Here is a 19,252-nt window from a genome sequence, read left to right as displayed (position 1 = left end):
TAATCATTGCATCACTAATTAATTCCATTCTGCATGTTTAAATCTTTATTACATACAATACTTGGTTTCAATAAAAAATAAAACTAAAGGTACTTCATAATATCTAAAATAAAGAAATAACAAAATTAACCTAATTTAATAAAGAGTATTTTTTTAGTTTGTTATAAAGAGATTCACGTCGCTATCACGGGTTTTTCTTCATTTTGAACTACAGCTAGGTTTCCTAATTAACTAAATTATTAATGTTTTTATGCATTTTTACAAATTTTGTATATTTTTTATTCATTAATATTATCATTATTGTAAATATATTTTTGGTACTTTTTAAAAATATTATCCTATAACACAGGAGGAAAATAAACATTAGCATAATTATGTATAAACAAGTTTGCATTAGACATTGAGGCATGGTTAAATATAAAATTTTTATGATCTACATATAATTCATAATTTGGGTTCATTTATAATCTCCAGAAAAGCTTTGTCTAATTATCTAATGATATGAGAATGAAAATAACATACTAAACATTGGCACAACTAATTCATATTCTGAAACATTTTCTTTCAGTTATTATTTTTTAGCAACATTATTTTCCATTGTTAAATTTAATATTTTTGGGGCAGAAAATTTGTGAATTAATTCAGCAATTATCCAGATATACCTCCAGACTTACACAGAACAGTAATAATTCTTTGGTAAAAATGTTTTAAAAAATCAATGCGAAATGAAATTCTAAAGCATTATACACAATGTTTTCAGTTTGTTACAGAATACAAGCAGCCTTTGAGGGATATGTAAAATAATGAGCAAAAATTATAAAGAAATAAATATGCAGTAACCCACCATACTTAAAATTTTTCAATAGTCAGTTTTAAGAAAATAATCATTTACTGGACTTTCTTAACCTTTGGAATACCAGACCCTTTTTGAGGGAAATCAATAATGAACTCTAAGGACGGGTTGTTTCCGAGAATTTGAACAATTCATCAAATTTCAACATTCATTTTCGGGTTCTGTGAAAGTCCTATTCAAATTCTGTTATTATATCATTGTAGGCTAATTGCTTGACAAAACTGAAATAAAAACAGAACTTGAAAAAATCTTTCACAGAACTTGTAAATGAACATTGAAATTTGATGAATTGTTCAAATTCTCCGAAACAACCCGTCCTAAGGTGTTTCAAGTGCAGGCGATTCAGTTAAAAAAATTTATGCACTTACTCACGGCATACAGGTTTGAATCGCATATCAAAAAATTCCAACTACAGCGAAATTCCAAAGCCAAGCAGCGCATGAACGGTTTGTCGGCGGAAAAAAATTCTTGTCACTGGTGCACGAACGGTTTTTCAGAGGTTAAGAGTTTTGTTACACAGGTATTTTGACGCTTTCATTTAGTCTAAATATTAATATGGATGTTCACATTTATTGCCCTCAATTTTCATAATTTATTGATAATATTGAAATAGAATATGCGAGATTGCTCCCACCCTTGGTTTGGTATCCAAATGACATTTTTTTTAACCCAATTAGTGGGAATGAGTAAAATGTCTAGTTAAATGTTTCCTAGTAGAAGACAGTCTAGTGAATTCAATTTCAATGTAACAATATTATTGCGGTATGTATACCTAGTTTTTTTCTCAAAGACATAATAGGGTATTTTCACAAACTATGATAATGATATACGATGATGAATATCGTTAAAAATGTGTAGGATATTTAAATATTTTCATTCATAATTATTGATTTAAAAAACGGTCTAAAACCGCGCATTCTGAAATGGTTCCAACTGGCTACAAGGTCATTATGATGTAGGATAGGTCTGTTGTTAGACGCCCGGCTTGACGTCAACACCGCTGAATTTTCAAATAAAAATGAACATGTCGTTTTGGCGGCAAATTGAAAATGGCACATTCAATCGTTATAGAAAATTTTACGTCAACAAAAAAATAAAATAAAAATTCCTTCACTATCGTAATTTTCTTCTTTTTTCAAAATTGAAAAAAAAATTGTGAAAATACACTACTATGGATATTTGTAATTTTTTTTTCAAATTTTTGCTACATTCTAGAAACTTTTTTTTTGGTATATATCTGCATTGAGAAATAGGTACATAATACTTTTTTCATTAGGGATACTCTTTTTCTATAAAATTTGTTTTTTGGAAAAGCTTTTGTTCAAGAAAATAGCAAAAATTAAAAAAAAAAGTCAAAGATAACCCTTGCAAATTATACATAGTATGAAGTGGTGATGTAATCTGATTGAGGAAACAAAAGTGTTTTTTTTTTTTTAAATTTCCATAATTTAAAGCACATTATTAACACACATATTTTTTGCTACAATCAAAGCTATTAAAATGTAGTCAATTTGAATTTCTGTAATTTAATTAAACTTTACATAAACATATGTAGTTGGTCAGTTACATAAAATTAGCCACATTTAAATAAAAGACAGCAAAGTAACCACAGAGATGAGAAGAGACAGAGCTGCCCACCATAAGGATGAGAGGAAAAAAACAAGGTGCCCAGAGCTGGGAGGTAACGTGGGCGTGAAACTTACAGTGAATTGTCAATAAATGAATCCGACAGTCTACAGGCAACTTGCACCGTAGTTATCGCTATTTTATTGATTGAAAATGAAATCTGATTATGAATTAATAGTCTCTTTTAAAATGGTCGCGAATTCCCCTCTTTATTTATCTGTCTCTAGCTGTAACTACAAATCCCAGATCGAATAAAATCGAATATTTTGTTACAATTTGACACTTTTACAAATGTTTCATAATTAGCGCTCGCTGGCGGTCAATGTCCAAAGTTTTCGTAGTTTATTCGAGAAATGCTCGAACCCTCCTTGTACCAAAAAGATTGTTAACGTGGTTTACCTCCAGCCCAACGAAATGATATCCACATTTAACGTTACGGCATGTGTATCTGTTCTGACGCCAGTGTAAAACACTTATTGTAATAACACTTTATTCTAAAGTAGCCTAGTTCATAAATTCAATTTGACTGTTTTTACAAATGAAGACTTAAGACAAAAGTGGAAAAGTATTTCTATAAAATGTGAGTCAATGATAAGTATCGGAATAAATACCTAATTATGTAATGGACTGATGTGCAAAATGAAGTGCAAAAGTTTTAAAAATGTAAAAATAGACAAATGAATTTTAAAATATGGCAAATTTCATCTATGTTATAATTATTATGTAAATTCCTACACAAATTATCAGAGTTTTATTTTCAAAAATCATTCAAACACTAATGCCCTGTTTTTCATCAGCTTTGGAGCTTGGTTTATCTATCTTTTTGACACATATTTGAAATCAGATTAATCATCTCCCTATCTGTGCCACTTGTTTTAGCTTTTATAGACAAACTGTATGTTAAAATTTTCACCAGATGAAAACAAACAACAATATTATCTTTTTTTTTTTTTTTTTTTTTGTTATTTGTTTTTGGGGTATTATGCCGTGTTGCGCTAACTCCTTCTTTAGCCTTAAGGCTAAAGAAGGAGTTAGCGCAACACGGCATAATACCCCAAAAACAAATAACAAAAATACTTTTGGCCGTGAAAATCTTAAATCATATTTAACAATATTATCATCAAATCCACAACACGATAAGTTTAGGCTGTCACAAGTGTTCTGAAATATTAGTGTTATACACTACCCCCCTTACTTATAAATGCGGTGTAAATTTAATGCGGCGCGTAAGAGCAGAACCGTGAAAAACTTGACTTATTAACATGGCATTTGTTCGGTTAAAACAGTCTTAAACCAGGCTCGAGGCCAGTTTTACCACATCAACGTTAAACGAGCGTGTAAGAATCTAATTAGAAAGACGGTAAGTAATTGATTTAGACAATATTACGGTATATGTATCATAATAAAATTACATACTGTTATAACATTTTTAATGAACTACGAAATCATCATAGTTGTATTGTTAACATGCTTGAATTTCAAAAGCTGTCAATTCCATCCTGGATTAAGTAAGTACATAGTGGTTGGTTTAAGTTTTAGCACTATCAATCTCCAATCTGACTCTGACACAAAATGTTATACTAATCGAAAGCTACTTAAATTCGTATCTAGGATTAAGCTGGTGATGAAAATCTGCGCCTTAGTGTTTGGAGACAAAAATATGGAAGCATAAAATATGTTCAATGATTGAAATTCCTTTTAAACATTTGGATTATATTAATTTAGTAATCTCATTACGGAAGTTAATGTGACACTAGTCTATTGTATACGTATAATTAACCAAGCCTCAACTGCCAATTCTTTCACACAATCACAGGAAAACATTTGAGTCACATCGCGTTACGTGGCCTAGCGCTTAGTCTTCGTCCTCGAGCATGAGGAAACCCTTGAGAGGGGTGGGCAGCGGCAGTCTCTGCACAGATTTGAAGAGAGGTGCGGGCTGCAGGGCGGTGCGCAGGGCAAGGCGGGCCAGGTGGGTGAGAGGACGGGGGCTGCGGCCCCATGAGGGGGGTGGTGGGGCGCCTGCCAGCACCAGCAGGCGCGCCAGCCCCAGGGAGCCCCGCTTCAACGCCAGGGACAGGTTGTCCACCACGCAGTGCTGCAGCGAGCACAGGTTCACGTCTGCACCGTGCTTAATGAGGAGTTCTGCCACTTTATCCCTGAAGGTTTCATATTAAATTTGTAATTATTAAGCTTTAAAAAGAGGTTAGGTTTATATTTACGATCATGGTGCATTATATGCCAAGCTGTGAAACACATGTTACCATCCGAGTAAAGTATTGGTGTAACTATAGGTTGGGTTAGGTAAAATTTTAGTAATGTTGGTATTCCTTTCACACAAAGGCACTAACTAGCATGTTACGACCATTGTTTTGTGTGACACTCAATACACAAGTACTTTCCATTGCGTTTCTGCAGAAAAACGGTATTTCATAATAAGCGTTAAGAGGTCCATTACCTCTGCAACAGGATGGCTCTGAAGAGCGGTGTGTCATCACTGACCAGGGAGGTGGCGTTGAGGTTGACAGCGTGGTCCTGCAGGCAGGTAAACAGCTCCTCGAAGGCTGAGTACTCCGCCACACACTCCACGGCCTCGTGCAGCGCCGTGGACCCCGTAAGGCTGTTGGGGTAGTCCACCGAGGCACCTACAAATAGACATGATTTTATTTATTCATTTCTATAAACAACCAATAATTGTGTTTGGTAGGTTTGTTTATTTTTCAACCTAATGTTAGAAATATGAATGCTTACGTTGCATACGTTGAATGAATATTTTTAAAGTCCGGTTGCCCAAGCTGGCATCCGTGTGACCACCGTCAGTTTGAATCTGACCACCACGTCGTGTAACATTTGGAATAGGGCCGCTAACAATAACACTCCTTATATAGATGGCGATAAGATTTAATTCCCGCTTAACACCAGCCGCTGGTTTTGATTTATACAAGAAAAAACATTGTCACAAAGTGTGTTTTATTTTATTTTGTAAAGTTATGGCATAAATATATCAACGGTCCCGAAGAACAATGTCGAATTTGCAAATTTGTAGTTTGCAGTAGAGCTGTTTAAAGTTTTGTTTCTGCATTTTTACTGTTTTTGATAATAAATAAAAAGGGTTTAATGCAATATGTCAAATAAAACCTTTGACCTCAAAAACAGTAAAAACGTAGAACCAAAAATTAAACAGCTAAAAACTACAAATTTGTACACCCAACATTGTACTTCGGGACCGTTGATATAAATGTTTTACAATAATTTGTTAACGAATTTAATTTGCAACATTATGTAATAAAATCACAACCGAAAAGGGGTTTGTAAGTAATGGATTTTGAACTTTAATGCAGTTTATATAGGTCTGATACTTTATTTTTTCCTGGGTTTGTAAAAATACCAAGATGCGTTCTACTCGCAGTATTTAATAAGAGCATCTTAAATATTTTTACGCTATCAATATTTCAAACCAAAAGCACATGATTTTGCATTACTTCATAATACAGTTTTTTCCACAAAGTGGTTTAATTGGATCGGAACTCAAATGATGAGATAGTAAGGCGGTGAAGAGGTTACGTTAGGTGCAACTAACCCTTAGAGAGCAACATCTCCGCCAGCTTTGCCTGCCCCGAGCGTGCGGCCAGCAGCAGGGGCGTGTCCCCATTGTCGTCCCGCAGGTCCACCCAGGCCCCTGCCTCCACCAGGATCCGGGCCACCTCCATCTGAACAACATTCAACATTCAAGTGATTCTTTCAGTAAGGAAATATTTGCAATGACAATAATCTTGTTAAATTTACCTATAAGCTGTTTTGTGGCTCCTGCGCTATAGGCATCACTATCAAAAAAGGTGACAAACAAGTCAAATATTTAATATAAAATATACGGAAACTGTAAAATTTGTAATTAGTGTTTGAGAATATGAAAGACATAAAAAAACAATTCAGGCAGCGCTCTCGGCCTATACGCGTACAGGTAACCTGTCTGGTTATGGTGCATGCAGGGGCGACGGGGCGGGAGTATTTGGCTCATTTGCGAACAGATCGTGTCACGGCATGTTTTGTTTACATTTTTGTGATTGCAGATTGTTTTTGCTTTTGTTAAATACCTTTTTTTTACAACTACGAACAATTAAAAATCGCGCCTACGTTAGCTGTGTGATTGCTATTTAACATTAAGTCTTAAACCCTTATAAGTGGTGGAAGTTTGTTAAAATGTAACTTTCGTCACCTTGCAGTAATGTCTATAGAAAGAGACTATTTTTGGAAGTTATATAGTCTACGAACCTAGCCTCACCTCATTTCTTTTGAAGACAATGGAGAGGCTAATGGACAGGCACATAAGGGACGGGGCACTGAAAGAGAAGCCCCTCCACGAGTTACAATTTGCTTACCAAGCAGGTAAGTCAGTCGACGCGGCACTGCACAGGTTGGTGTACAAACTGGAGCAGGCACAAGCGACTGGGGAACTGGCGGTAGGGCTATTCCTGGATATAGAGGGAGCATTTAACTGCACCACTATTAAATCCATTGATGAAGCGGCAGAAAGACATGGACTCGACAAAACCACCAGAAGGTGGCTGAGGAACATGCTCTCAGGCCGGATACTTACGGTGACAAGGGGTGAGGTAAGCATCAAAGTGCTGGTGACACGAGGGTGTCCACAGGGAGGGGTCTTATCACCCTTGCTGTGGAGCCTGGTGGTGGACAACCTCATCCGGAAACTCAACAACAGGGGCCTATATACGCAAGGGTATGCGGATGACATTGCAACCATAATAAGGTGTTGGGATGCAGACACAACCCGAGGCCTTATACAGTCAACACTGGCAACAGTGGAAGAATGGTGTGAAGAAACAGGACTGTCAGTCAACCCAGACAAGACAGAACTAGTAATCTTTACGCGTAAAAGGAAACTAGAAGGATGGAGCAATCCAACCTTCTATGGAAAGGAATTAGAACCTTCTGACACGGTTAAGTACCTCGGAGTCATCATAGATGCCAAACTGAGCTGGAAAAACCAGGTGGAAACTGTAGGCAGAAAGGCCTGTGCTCTGATGTGGGCAACTAGGCGAATCTGCGGCAGAACGTGGGGTCTCAAACCTAAAATGATGCAATGGCTTTACACAGCCGTTGTAAAACCAAGGATCATGCACGCAGCCCTGGTCTGGTGGAGGAGAACAACACTGAAAACAGTGATGGTCACACTCAATCACATACAGGGACTTGCATGCAGAAGCATCACAGGAGCCATGAGAACCACTCCAATACTAGCCATGGGAGTGCTGCTGAACCTACCCCCACTAAACATAGAAATAGAGGGGGCGGCGATGGCGGCAGCCTACAGGTTACATTGCAATGGCCAATGGAGAGGAGAGTTGCCCAGAAACAGTCACACGGAGATAGGAATAAGACTGAGGGCAATTAGTCCGACGGCTGGGATGAAGCAGGACGGCAAGCAAGCCGAATACTTCTTCGGACAGCTGTTTAAAGTGACGTACCCCACAAGGGAGGAATGGGACTCGGTCCCAGGTCCAAACTCCAAACAGGAACTAATCTGGTTCACAGACGGGTCCAAGATGGAGGAAGGAACAGGGGCCGGGGTCTGTCTACAGGGATCTAAGAGGGAACTCAGTATACCTCTAGGAATGCACTGCACTGTGTTTCAAGCTGAGATGAAAGCCATCTTAGCCTGCGCACAGGAGAATATGAGTATCGGGTACAGAAATAAGAACATAAACATATGTTCGGATAGCCAGGCGGCCTTAATGGCACTGGAAAGTAACCGATGCGACTCCAGACTGGTGATGGAATGCAGGACTATCCTAATAGAACTGGCGACCATCAATAAAGTAACCCTGCTCTGGGTACCAGGACATAAAGGTATTGAGGGCAACGAGCGGGCTGACGAACTAGCAAGGAAAGGGGCGAAAGCACCACTTGCGGGATCTGAGCCGGCTGTAGGAGTAGCAGCTTGCCACACCAAACTACATATCAAGAGGTGGGTCAAATCCCAACACTGGAAGGAATGGAAGAAGGCACCCGGAATGAGGCAATCTAAAGTACTCATAAACGGACCGGACCCTAACCGAACCAGGCAACTACTCGATATGGACAGAAACTCACTGAGGGAACTGGTAGGACTATTAACGGGACACTGCCATCTCAGGAGACACATGCAACTGTTGGGAGTGGAAAACACCAACATCTGTAGGAAATGTGAAGAGGAGGAAGAGACTCCAATTCACCTATGGTGCCAATGTCCCGCTCTGCTGGGAATAAGGCTCAGATACCTGGGAAGACACAGTGTGGAACCAGAAGACATCGCCACATATCCAATGACAGCCCTAGTGAACTTCATAAAAGGGACCGGGTTACTGGCAAGGGAATGAGGTAAAATGGGAGATAGTACAATGGGCCTATGGCCTAAGTGCTCGCGGGGAACGTAAGTAAACCGCCTCCGACTTTAAAAAAAAAAAAAAAATAGTCTACGAAGAAAATCGCAATTGTCTGTTACCAGCAAATGCAGAAAAACTGGTTTTTATTCATCACAATTTGCCGAATAAGCTGAATACCGAATAGTGGCGGAATATTCGCTACATCTCCAATTATAACCATCAAGAATAAACATAAGGCTTCGGACGGTCTATTGATAGCATAAACAGCAGAGTTTCCCTGTGGTGTGAGGCGTGGGCAAGAATTTAGGTGATTTACGAAAGACTTTGAGTAGAATTTGACTACATGGAAAAAAAATCATCCCGTAAAAACCTAAGTTTTTTTACTATAATACATTTATTTTTATTAATAGTTATGTTTAAAACATCCTATTTTTCTTTGATTTGACTTAGGATCGAAAGTTACTTACCAGGGACTGGCTCGTAACTGCTGTAAACATTTAAAATGTCCTTTTAAACTAACAACAACAAAAAATGGTTTCACTGAGGATTGAAACTTCCTCCCCAGGGACTGGAGTCAACCGCGCTAACAACTGAGTCAAATACCGATTGTGTAGGATCGACATTCATTTCGTATATATATGTTTTTTTTTTCTTTTTTTTTTACAATATCTACTGCAACTCTAGTTAGATTGGAAGAAAATAATGCTAGAGGTAGTAATCCCGAAATGTACGTCGAAACTTGGGCAATTGAAGGTCCATTTGCATTAAAAATAAAAAAGCTGAAGTGTACCTGTCTGTGTAAAACAGCGTAGTGCAGGAGGTGATGGTGCGGGGGCGCTCGGGCCCCAAACTCCAGGAGCACCTTCACTATCTCCACCTGCCCCTGGCGCACCGCCTCACACAGCGGAGTGGAACCTTCAACAAGAAAAGCTTAACAGATTATTTTAATGGGGGTAAATACATGTTCATAATTTTATGTTCAGATGAAACAAAGAATTGTACATTAGAGGTCTTAATAGTAAACATGTTATAAAATTTACACAACTGATAAACAACCATTAATTTAGGGTAAATGGTTGTTTATCATTTGTGCAAAATTTAAAACAGGATTATTAGTTAGGGGGTAAGATTTTTCGCTGGATTTAGGACAGGTTGCTTTGGAGAATTTGAACAATTCTTCAAATTTCAACGTTCATTTTCGGTTTCTGTGAAAGTCCCATTCAAGTTCTGTTATTATATCACTATAGGCTAGATGCTTGACAAAAGTGAAATAATACCAGGACTTAAAAATTGCTATTTTTTAGTGTCCTTCACCGCTGAAGGTTTACCTGACCTGACGGACGGATAGACTGGCAATATTTTTAGCGCACCACTCATTTTTGTGAGTACAAGTCTCCACTGTTGGAGTTGGCACACAACCTAACGCAACTGTAATTAATTGTAAATGTGAAAGCTTAGAATTAGTTACAGAATATCCCTTTCAGGCCTGAAATTTTTTTTTCTAAAATCACATTTTTTTTGCAGTTACATATCTTACAAAACGGCCTTATAAGGCAGATGTAAAAAATAATAAAAAAATCCTAGCTATCCCCAAGGTCATATACTACCCCTGCACGATCGTGACGTTTGGGCTAGAACTCTACTAATGCACGGTCGTGACGCTGTTAGAATTTCGGCTTTTTTGTGCTTGTTTAGCAGAAATAAAATTCGGTTTAGCAAAAATAACATTTATTATTTAGGTAATCACATAATACATTTTATAATCATAGTAACAAGATGTAAGAATAAGTCTTCAATGTGTTTGTGTAGCTAGAATTGAGATCTGACAAAAAAATATCGCGCTTAATTAATAATAAAAGACTGCTATTTTTCAATCAGACTTGAAAATAGCGATATTTAATCTTATTTTTTGTGATAAACTGCAAAGCAATTTTTTTTCCTTGAAAGGCAGAGATACGCATCGCACTTTTCACACCTAATCTTTGACCTGCTTTTACAATTTTCCATTCTGCAGGCACGAGGATTTTCAATCTCGTCAAAACATGGAAGATGGTCATAGCCGTCGTACCTTTTAGCTTGAGAGGGTTGGTTCGATCGCCTATACTTCACATTTGGCTCTAAATTTTCAACAGCCTCACCATCACTCTCGCTAATCCTCCTTTGGCGAATAGGTGCGTTGGTAAGTCCATCTGCAACTTGCATGCGAAACTCCAACAAGTCCATAACTTTGTTGCCTGGAACCCCAGCTGCCGCACAATCTAATTTATACAAGCGCCATGCGTTGGAAATGGCCAAGTCAAAGAAATGGAGTATGACTTTTAGGGTCCATTTCCTTGTCTTCATAAATGTGCGGTAGTATTCAATAGACTGATCGAGAATGTCAACGCCGCCCATGTGTTGATTGTAATTAGCGATTACTTTAGGAGCGGTGACATCAATGAAAGCTGAACAATTTTTATTCCAGCGTTTCACAGTTACTGTTTCGTCTGCAGATGTGCAATTTGAAGAAACTAGTACAGATTTGCTGTCTATCCATTTGACAACTACCACATCGTCGCTCACGAACTGCTGAGATTCACCGCGCTGCATATGACGATCTTGTTTAAAATCTATGCTTTTCCGCTCAGGTATTCGATTCATCATTAGCGTACCTGTGCCGTGCAGTCCCATAGCGTTCAGTTTTTCAAGTAATGGTATGGACGAGAAGTAGCGGTCAAAATAAATGCAACTTCCTCTTGGAATGCTTTTCGAAAGATGCAATATTATCGATGCCCCAACTCCTAATGATCTGTCTCCAATCGGAGTGCTAGCACCTCGATAGACTTCAAAATCAATCATGAGCCCATCGTGAGTTGTAGCCACGAAAGCTTTTAGACCTTGGGGTCGTGGCTTAGTTTTGATAACTTGTCGCAGCCCACGCGGGCATACACCACTAAAAGGGATCATTTGCTCATCTATAGAATAAAATCCCGGCTGCCTTTCCAGTCTATCACATGCTTTTTTAACCTGGTTTAGTACAGGTTGTACCTTCCAAAGTGTGTTGTTATTCCCTGGTGGAGGTGTATCACTGTCAACAACGTGTAACGCTGTACGCAGAGTCTTGAATCGGTCTCTGGCCATTACGTCCGCAACTAAGCCCAATCGCATTCCTTCTCGCCAGTACATGTACATCCGCGGGTATGGGATGTATCCCATGATAAAATGAATTCCTATGAGCTTCTTTAACTCCACGACATTCGTATTTAAAATACGGCCAGTGTGGCGCATGTAATAGTTATTGGTACACATGGCAGAGTGTTCGAAAAACTGGTCGTCAAAGTAGTCTTCAAAATATTTATTTGGTTCTCGAATTACTCCTGGGTCGTCACGCTGCGGGTAGCTGTGTCCTTTTTGGTTAAATGGCACCCGTCTCCAAAGTCTTCTTCTAACCGGGCCGGCGCTTCTTTGGCCTACAATCCTGCGTGGAAGTTGAGATGGGGTCGGTATTGGTGGAGCTTCTTCATCAACATGGTCATATGGCATTTGGGGAGGTAATTCTTCATCGTCATCCATGCCATCCACTTCTGAATTGTTACCATCTCCTATCAGTTGCAGTACTAAATCACTATTCAGCTCCATCTCTGCAAAAAATGTGAATAATAGTGATCAAATCAACGAAGTATTAGTCAATAACAAAAACTGCCTAAAGTAACGTTAGGCCTAACCGTCACGATCGTGACTCCTGATCCAAAAAGTGTGATTCTATTTAAAAAATCTCAAGTTTTCAATGTAAATACTTGTAAAATACAACCACCGGCATTAAAACAACAAACTAATAACAATTGCATGATGTATCAATTAAAAAATGTACAAAATAACATCACTTACGTCTACTGCTCTCATCGGAGAAAAACACTGCCATCCTGGTCGCCTCACTTATATCAACTGGCCGGCCGATGACGGGAACAATCTAAATTAGTGGGTAGCTAATTTTGTGCACTATCGTTTGCCGTCGTCTTCGTTCCGAAAAGTTGATTAGGCGAAGCGCGGGAATTTTTTCATTGAATATGCACGCTCGTGTTGGAGCGTCCTTAAAGGGTTATGTCTATCTTGGTGTTACAGTAGATTGCTTTTTCAAACGGGACAAACACATTAAAAAAAAACCTGTACAAGACTCAGATCAATTGCTGGCAGAATGTACACATTAAATTTTTTCCTATCAGTTGAAACACTTTAAATAATTTATATGTCAATGGCAGAATCTATTATAAGATATGGGGAAATACTACTATAACCAATCTGAAACAAGTCCAAGTTGTACAAAACGCAATTGTAAAATTACTAGTCGTCCCTAATATTTTCAAAAAGAGACATAATACACCGTTGCTGTTTCAGAGTGCCAAAATTTTACCTGTTAAGGCTATACTATGGCAAAAAATAATAATTCAGCATATATTTACCCCGCAGCATAAAGAGAAATTAGAACATAAATACAGCACTAGATTCACGTTATTATTATTGTTATTATTCAATGACGGGTTAATAGTTCCGAAATTTAATAATAAGTACGGACAGAGAACGTTTGAATACAACATACCAAAGATATTTAATTTATTACCTGACACTATAAAGCAATGTGGGTCTATGAATAAGGTTAAATATATGGTGAAAAATTGGCTATTAGAAAAAATATTTACTTTAATATGTATGAAAAATTGTATGAAAAAATGTTGAATCTGTAGATATAACATGTAAATTATAACTTCTAAAATCTATATGTAAATAAAATTTAAGCACCTGTTGACAAGCCAATTCAATTGGCTTAGCAGGACTTGTTTTTTGATATGTATTAACTATTTATTAAAAAAAAAAATAATTATAAAAAAAACGCGAGACAGTTTGATATTACGTATATTGAAATAATCGAGAGTATGATATTAACCATAACTTTGGCCTGCCACTTTTGAGATCTCTACAACATGTCTATAATTTGTAATGTCATGGATTCTAATGCTGTCCAATATACATTTTACAACTAAAACTTATTTAAATACATAATTGGAAAAAAAATCTCAAAATTTCTATTCTGAAAACTTTATTTTACGTTATAGTGCCCAGTGCCTTCAAATTGTAGTATTCCCATTTTATTCACAGAGATGGATTTTTAAAGAGTTCTTTAAGAAATTTTAATAAGAATATTGAATTATTCAAAAAATTGATTCTTTAGCTTATTTTATACGAATATAAGATTCAAATTTTATTTAACTGAATTCAGTAAGTAAAATAAATTTTTACGTAGTAAAGTTATCGGACACATATAACCCCGGCATGCCTCACCTCAAGCCTTCAGTATTCTTTGTATGAAAGTTCGCACTGCAAGGTACACTAATCGGCTCCGTAATGGCATCACCTCGCCTTCACACTGTCGCCCAACTAAACCGCTCCAGTGATGCCTGCGTTGCATTGAAGGCTGGTTGACGGCAAGGTGATGCTGATCTGATTCCGAGCTGATATGTGCGCGATAACCTTCATGGGGACAGATAAAAGATAGCTGATTATTAACCTACCATTGATATCTTCGACGTTTATGTTGGCACCCACTTGAACGAGAAGTTTGACAGCGTCCGTTTGTGCGTACTCCGAGGCTGTTTGGAGTGCCGTCCTCTCCGCGCTGTCTCGCAACTCCAGGGGAGCGCCAGCTGAGATCAGAAGCTCTATCTGGAAATACATAGTCCAATGATGTTAATATTTTTAATAATAGAAGGATAATGTTAAAATATTTTGGTCACATTGGAACTTCTGTCCTCAGAATATCCAAGGCCGGCCCTGTGCGGGTGCAATTAAGCAGTCCGCTCAGGGCGCCGATTTGACGAGGTGCCAAGAAGCCAAGAAGCCAAGAAGCCAAGAAGCCAAAGAGCCAAGGCGCTGATAATATCTAACACCTAATATAGCGCCCTTGAGGTTTTTACTAGGGTAAGGTGCAGTTTGACTCGGGGCTGGCCTTGCTAATATCCCACAGTATGGGATGTATTTATAGGCAATAGACACTATAGGTAAATAGGGTAAATGGCAGGTGTAGAAGAGTCAGTACTGAGAAGAAGAAAAGAAATGACATTTATTTTAGTCACCAGTGGCCGAGCTCAGTTATTTCAGCTGTGAGAATTTTTTCACCGTTGGACAGAACATAATTTATAAGGTTTTCTCATTTTCATCACCACCATTCGTCCATTCAGTTTCTCACAAGTATTTGTTTAGCATTTTCAAATTGTTAATATATTGAAAATACTAATTTCGGTTATGATCTGTCTGTAACTCCAGTTCAGGGAACTCTTTGATTTGCTTCGAATTTAAGCATCATCATTTTCAGAATTGGAAGCGTTTGTTTGGGGAATTTGTGATAGAGTAAAGGAAGTGATAAAGTACGTACCTATTAATAAAATTACTGTAGTTGCCATTTTCTAAATTGGAACTAATTTATCGAGAATTCAAATTTGATCCCGTAAATCCCCATTGATGTATTATATTTAGATGAGACATGGAGCAAAGAAATTGGTTCCACTTTTTTACCTCCTTAGTATTATCCCGTTTATTTTTTTCTCGAAAAAAATTATAATTATGAATGTGTTTTATTTTATTTTTATATTGACGAATAAATTTTCCGTAATGATTGTGCCATTTTTGATTTGTCGCCATAATGTTGTTTCTAATCCCAAATATGTTATTCCGGGCAACTTCGGTGCCAGTCAGTGGCGTTTTCTACATCATAATGATGTCTTAGCCATTTGGAACTGTTTCGGAATGTGTGGTTTAGATCGTTTTTAAAATCTATCATTATGAATGAAAATTAATTTATTATTTTATACTCACAATTTGAAGATGCCCCCCTGCGGCAGCGATATGCAGCGGGGTAGAGGGGTGCAGCGGCAGGGCTCTCCGCCCAGGGTCAGCACCCCCGCTCAGCAACGCCCGCGCGGCCCCCAGGTGCCCACGCGACACGGCCAGGTGCAGAGGAGTTAGCCCCGTGCTGTCCACACCGTCCACCTTGCAACCTGATAATAATAATAATAGCGACAAATATTTATATGTGATATTTCAATTCAAGTGAGCAAGTTGATACTGGCAGTACAAACAAAGCTCCAATATGGAATACTACGAACACGGCCATCAATTGACAGCCACATTGATTGATGGTTTGCACAATTGATTTTTAGATTTTGGGTTTGATTAACCCCGCAGTGGATAAAATGTATTGATATGAATTTTCATTACAAAATATTGAATTTAATATACTTTTTATAATCAACTAGCACAGACCCGTGAACAGTCGCGGGATAATCTTAATTCTTGAAAAATCATTTCCAATTATGAAAATGACAGTTAAAAGAATTTTCTGTTAAGAATATTATGTCAAGGGTAGGTACTTTACCGCTTGTCTGAATTCTTCATACAGTCAGTTTCAATTTTGAAAATAACACTTAAATCAAAGCAAAATTGAGTTCATTTAACCAAAGTTACGCGGGAAGTACAGACAACCGAAATTAGTATTTTTGATTCAGCGGTGATTGCTTACTTAAATGTATGTCGAATGTAAAATAAGCAACCCATTTAAAAACCACATAAATCAGTGTGAAAACGTACAAATACATTACAAACTACATTATTATGAAACGGATTCATTAGCAGATTTGATTACATTACTATACAATAGATTTACACTAATAAAACAATCGACTAGACTTATTGTCGATTGTGCGCCAACTTTACCTTTAGGCAAGGTAAAATTTCTAACTGTTGAACGCCAGCCTTGCCTATCGGCAATGTCAAAACATGCTTTCTTTTCTTGGGATTTTTTACCTTAAAATGCTCCTAAAATATATTTTATTCGCTCGAAAAGAAAATAATATATCCTAATACTTTTATACTGTGTTGTTTTGACTTGCAATATATTTATTTTATGTGTGAACAAGTGCGCCGCCATTCTGGAAGCGTCATTGACCTCACAATGGTATTATTGTGTTTGTTTATGTCATATTTCTATATTTATTTAAATTCCTTGAGAAGGACACTTATTTAGCTTTAAGAAAATAAAATATTATGTTTATACCAGCTTGCAGTAGTAGTCGGAGGGCCCCAACGTGCCCCTGCTCCGCTGCGTAATGCGCGGCGCTCCTCTGGCAGGCGTCGGGGGAGTCCCTCACCCAGGGACCCCCTCGCAGGCTCGTATCAGGGACCAGGAGCCCCTCCGTCTGCTCCAGCATCTGGGCATACCATCTGACGGAAACACACGACACATTATAGGAACAATCAAATTCTCGGCTGCGTGGATTGTGAAAATGACAGCAGATTTTAAACAATGTTTTTAAATATTAAACATAAGTAACAATAGATCTTTTTATGAGAAAGTGTAAATGAAATCTTCAACTTGTTGAATGATTTTTCTTTGTTAGATGCTAAATGATGCTGGAACACAAAGTATAGGAGTACCGCTGAGAGCTCCGTTATAACCTCTCCCCATTTCCCATAAATGACTCAAAAAGAGGTCAAAACGGGGATTTCAGCAGCAGGACCTCACAGTCCTGTTGACGAGGTTATTTATCAGAAATAACAGGTGTTTGGAATATATTTAATGTAGAACTATGAATGCCTTTAGAAATAAGGTGTGGTACTTACTTGTAGAGGGCGGCCCAGGTGTCATCCTCTGTGGAGGGAACATGCTCCTCTGCATCCCCGCCTCCCTCCCCACCACCCACTTCCTCGTCCCACTCCAGCCCTTCCCCACCCCCCGGGACCCACCCGCCCTCGGGGGACAGGCCGGGAGAGTTATCCTCGTGGATGAACACGTAGTAGCCTTGGTTCTGTTGTGAGTAGTCAATGCCAAATGGATACATGTACCCAGGATCCTGCACGGGAGACGTCATCACACCAGGGTATTCCTGACCCCCCTGGTGGTAAACATATCCCTGATGCGGGGTCGGGCGGCCGGACGGCATCCCCGCCGGACTATTATTCCATTTCATTTGATCAGTGGACGGAGAGTAATCATTATCCAGAAGCAGTTTGAGGATTTCTACATCTCCGTGGTGAGCGGCAGCGCCCAAAGCCGTTTTCCCCGAAGCACTTGTCACATTTGCACTAGCCCCTGATAACAAAACAATAACAAAATACATGACATACAAAGAAATAATATCTAATAATATAAATAATATCTAATCAATGGGGTAATCCATCGGATTGCTTGTAAAGTCGATAAAAAATCATTAACAAAAAAATTTGACACTTCGCTAATATCAAGGTAGTTTGTAAATATACAATGAAATAAAAATGTCAAAAGTTTTTTGAATTTGGAACTCACCCTTGGATAAAAGTTTGTTGACACAAATTATATCTCTGCGGCTAACTGCCTGATATAACTTTTCGTTTAAAGACACATCCATCCGAAAAGTTTGATATCACATCAGAATACACAATGAGTTCATTGTGCAAATATCAGGGGGACAATAACAATATCACCTTAAAAACTTAAGAAACCTTGGATATGAATGTTTAGATTATTGCTAAACGATGCATATTTTTTAATACGCATTTGAATAATACAACACTACTTGATCATCGATTGTCGAAATACCGTCCACTTTGTTTTTATAAAATTTTGACAATACAACACAAATACATAGCTTTGACAGCTATATTCTTCATTGATTTTAGGGCAGTCAACTCCGAGTAAACAACATCCGCGCCTACCCACACGATACTGTGAAGAAAATTTTCCGATGGCAGCACCGATAAATTTGGCGGAACAAATTTTATTTTTAAATTATGATGTGTGAAAAAAGAAAGAAGTAGGAATTTGAGTGCTATTTTCAGATAATGTAATAATATTACAACAACTTTAACGACGTTTTAAAAGAGAAATGTTTGCTTAATGAACTGTAAATTTACTAGAATAAAGGGCCAAGAGAAACAAAGGAAACATTTACCCAACAACAAGCATAACCTCGGACGCGTTGAGAAAACCGCCTTGAGATATCACTAGAGTTTTGCTTTCAGATAAAAAACAATGCAATACCGCCTGATAGACACGTTTAGTTTACATTTAAATCACTCTGAATTGAAATTCTGAGATTATTTATTGAATGGTCGAAATTTACGAATGTGGAAAGTTATTGATACCATGGTTCGAGATATATAATGTAATTCGTATTGTATCAATCTGTCTCGCGATAGACTTAAAGTATAAACACAAAATATGATCTGAGAAACATTCTTAACGAACTATTTTTATTTATTTTTTCCGTAGGAAGCAATTATTTGTGGTTAGTCATTATATTTTTAATTAAATCAAACACCATGTTTTTAACCACGAGTTTTTATTATTTTTCACATCGACCGGTTTCGCTTTGAATTTGAATTT

At 37.8% G+C, this 19,252-nt stretch overlaps 1 protein-coding gene across 2 annotated transcripts; it reads right to left on the bottom strand.

Moving 5' to 3' along the window:
- Positions 1 to 3,592: 3,592 nt before the first annotated feature.
- Positions 3,593 to 18,521, bottom strand: LOC149424094 (uncharacterized). Of its 2 annotated transcripts, none has more exons than XM_089631161.1 (9): positions 18,194 to 18,521; positions 17,512 to 17,980; positions 16,946 to 17,112; positions 15,709 to 15,890; positions 14,409 to 14,559; positions 9,653 to 9,792; positions 6,060 to 6,189; positions 4,938 to 5,124; positions 3,593 to 4,638 (listed from the first exon to the last, which is right to left on the bottom strand). In XM_089631161.1, the coding sequence occupies exons 1-9, from the start codon at positions 18,273 to 18,275 to the stop codon at positions 4,335 to 4,337; spliced, it is 1,812 nt and encodes a 603-aa protein (XP_089487287.1). In that variant the 5' UTR covers positions 18,276 to 18,521; the 3' UTR covers positions 3,593 to 4,334. The 2 variants fall into 2 exon arrangements, with proteins under 2 accessions (XP_089487287.1, XP_089487288.1); XM_089631162.1 differs by having other exon boundaries at positions 9,653 to 9,777.
- Positions 18,522 to 19,252: the final 731 nt, after the last annotated feature.

Source organism: Hesperophylax consimilis, chromosome 4 (genome assembly GCF_061612785.1).
Source record: "Hesperophylax consimilis isolate HC1 chromosome 4, BYU_Hcon_1.0, whole genome shotgun sequence".
In the NCBI taxonomy this organism is placed as follows: Eukaryota; Metazoa; Arthropoda; class Insecta; order Trichoptera; family Limnephilidae; genus Hesperophylax; species Hesperophylax consimilis.
The sequence above is the reverse complement of the archived record's forward strand: the minus strand, read 5'-3'. Positions and strand labels throughout refer to the sequence as shown.

What these genes read in the sequence shown, in the direction of transcription:
- LOC149424094 (XM_089631161.1), bottom strand. Translation starts at nt 18,275, where the DNA reads ATGGATGTGTCTTTAAACGAAAAGTTATATCAGGCAGTTAGCCGCAGA. An exon ending in CAGGGGGGCATCTTCAAATT is followed by an intron (nt 14,560 to 15,708) that starts GTGAGTATAAAA and finishes ATGTATTTCCAG; the next exon opens with ATAGAGCTTCTGATCTCAGC. An exon ending in GGAGATGTTGCTCTCTAAGG is followed by an intron (nt 5,125 to 6,059) that starts GTTAGTTGCACC and finishes GTCTATTTGTAG; the next exon opens with GTGCCTCGGTGGACTACCCC.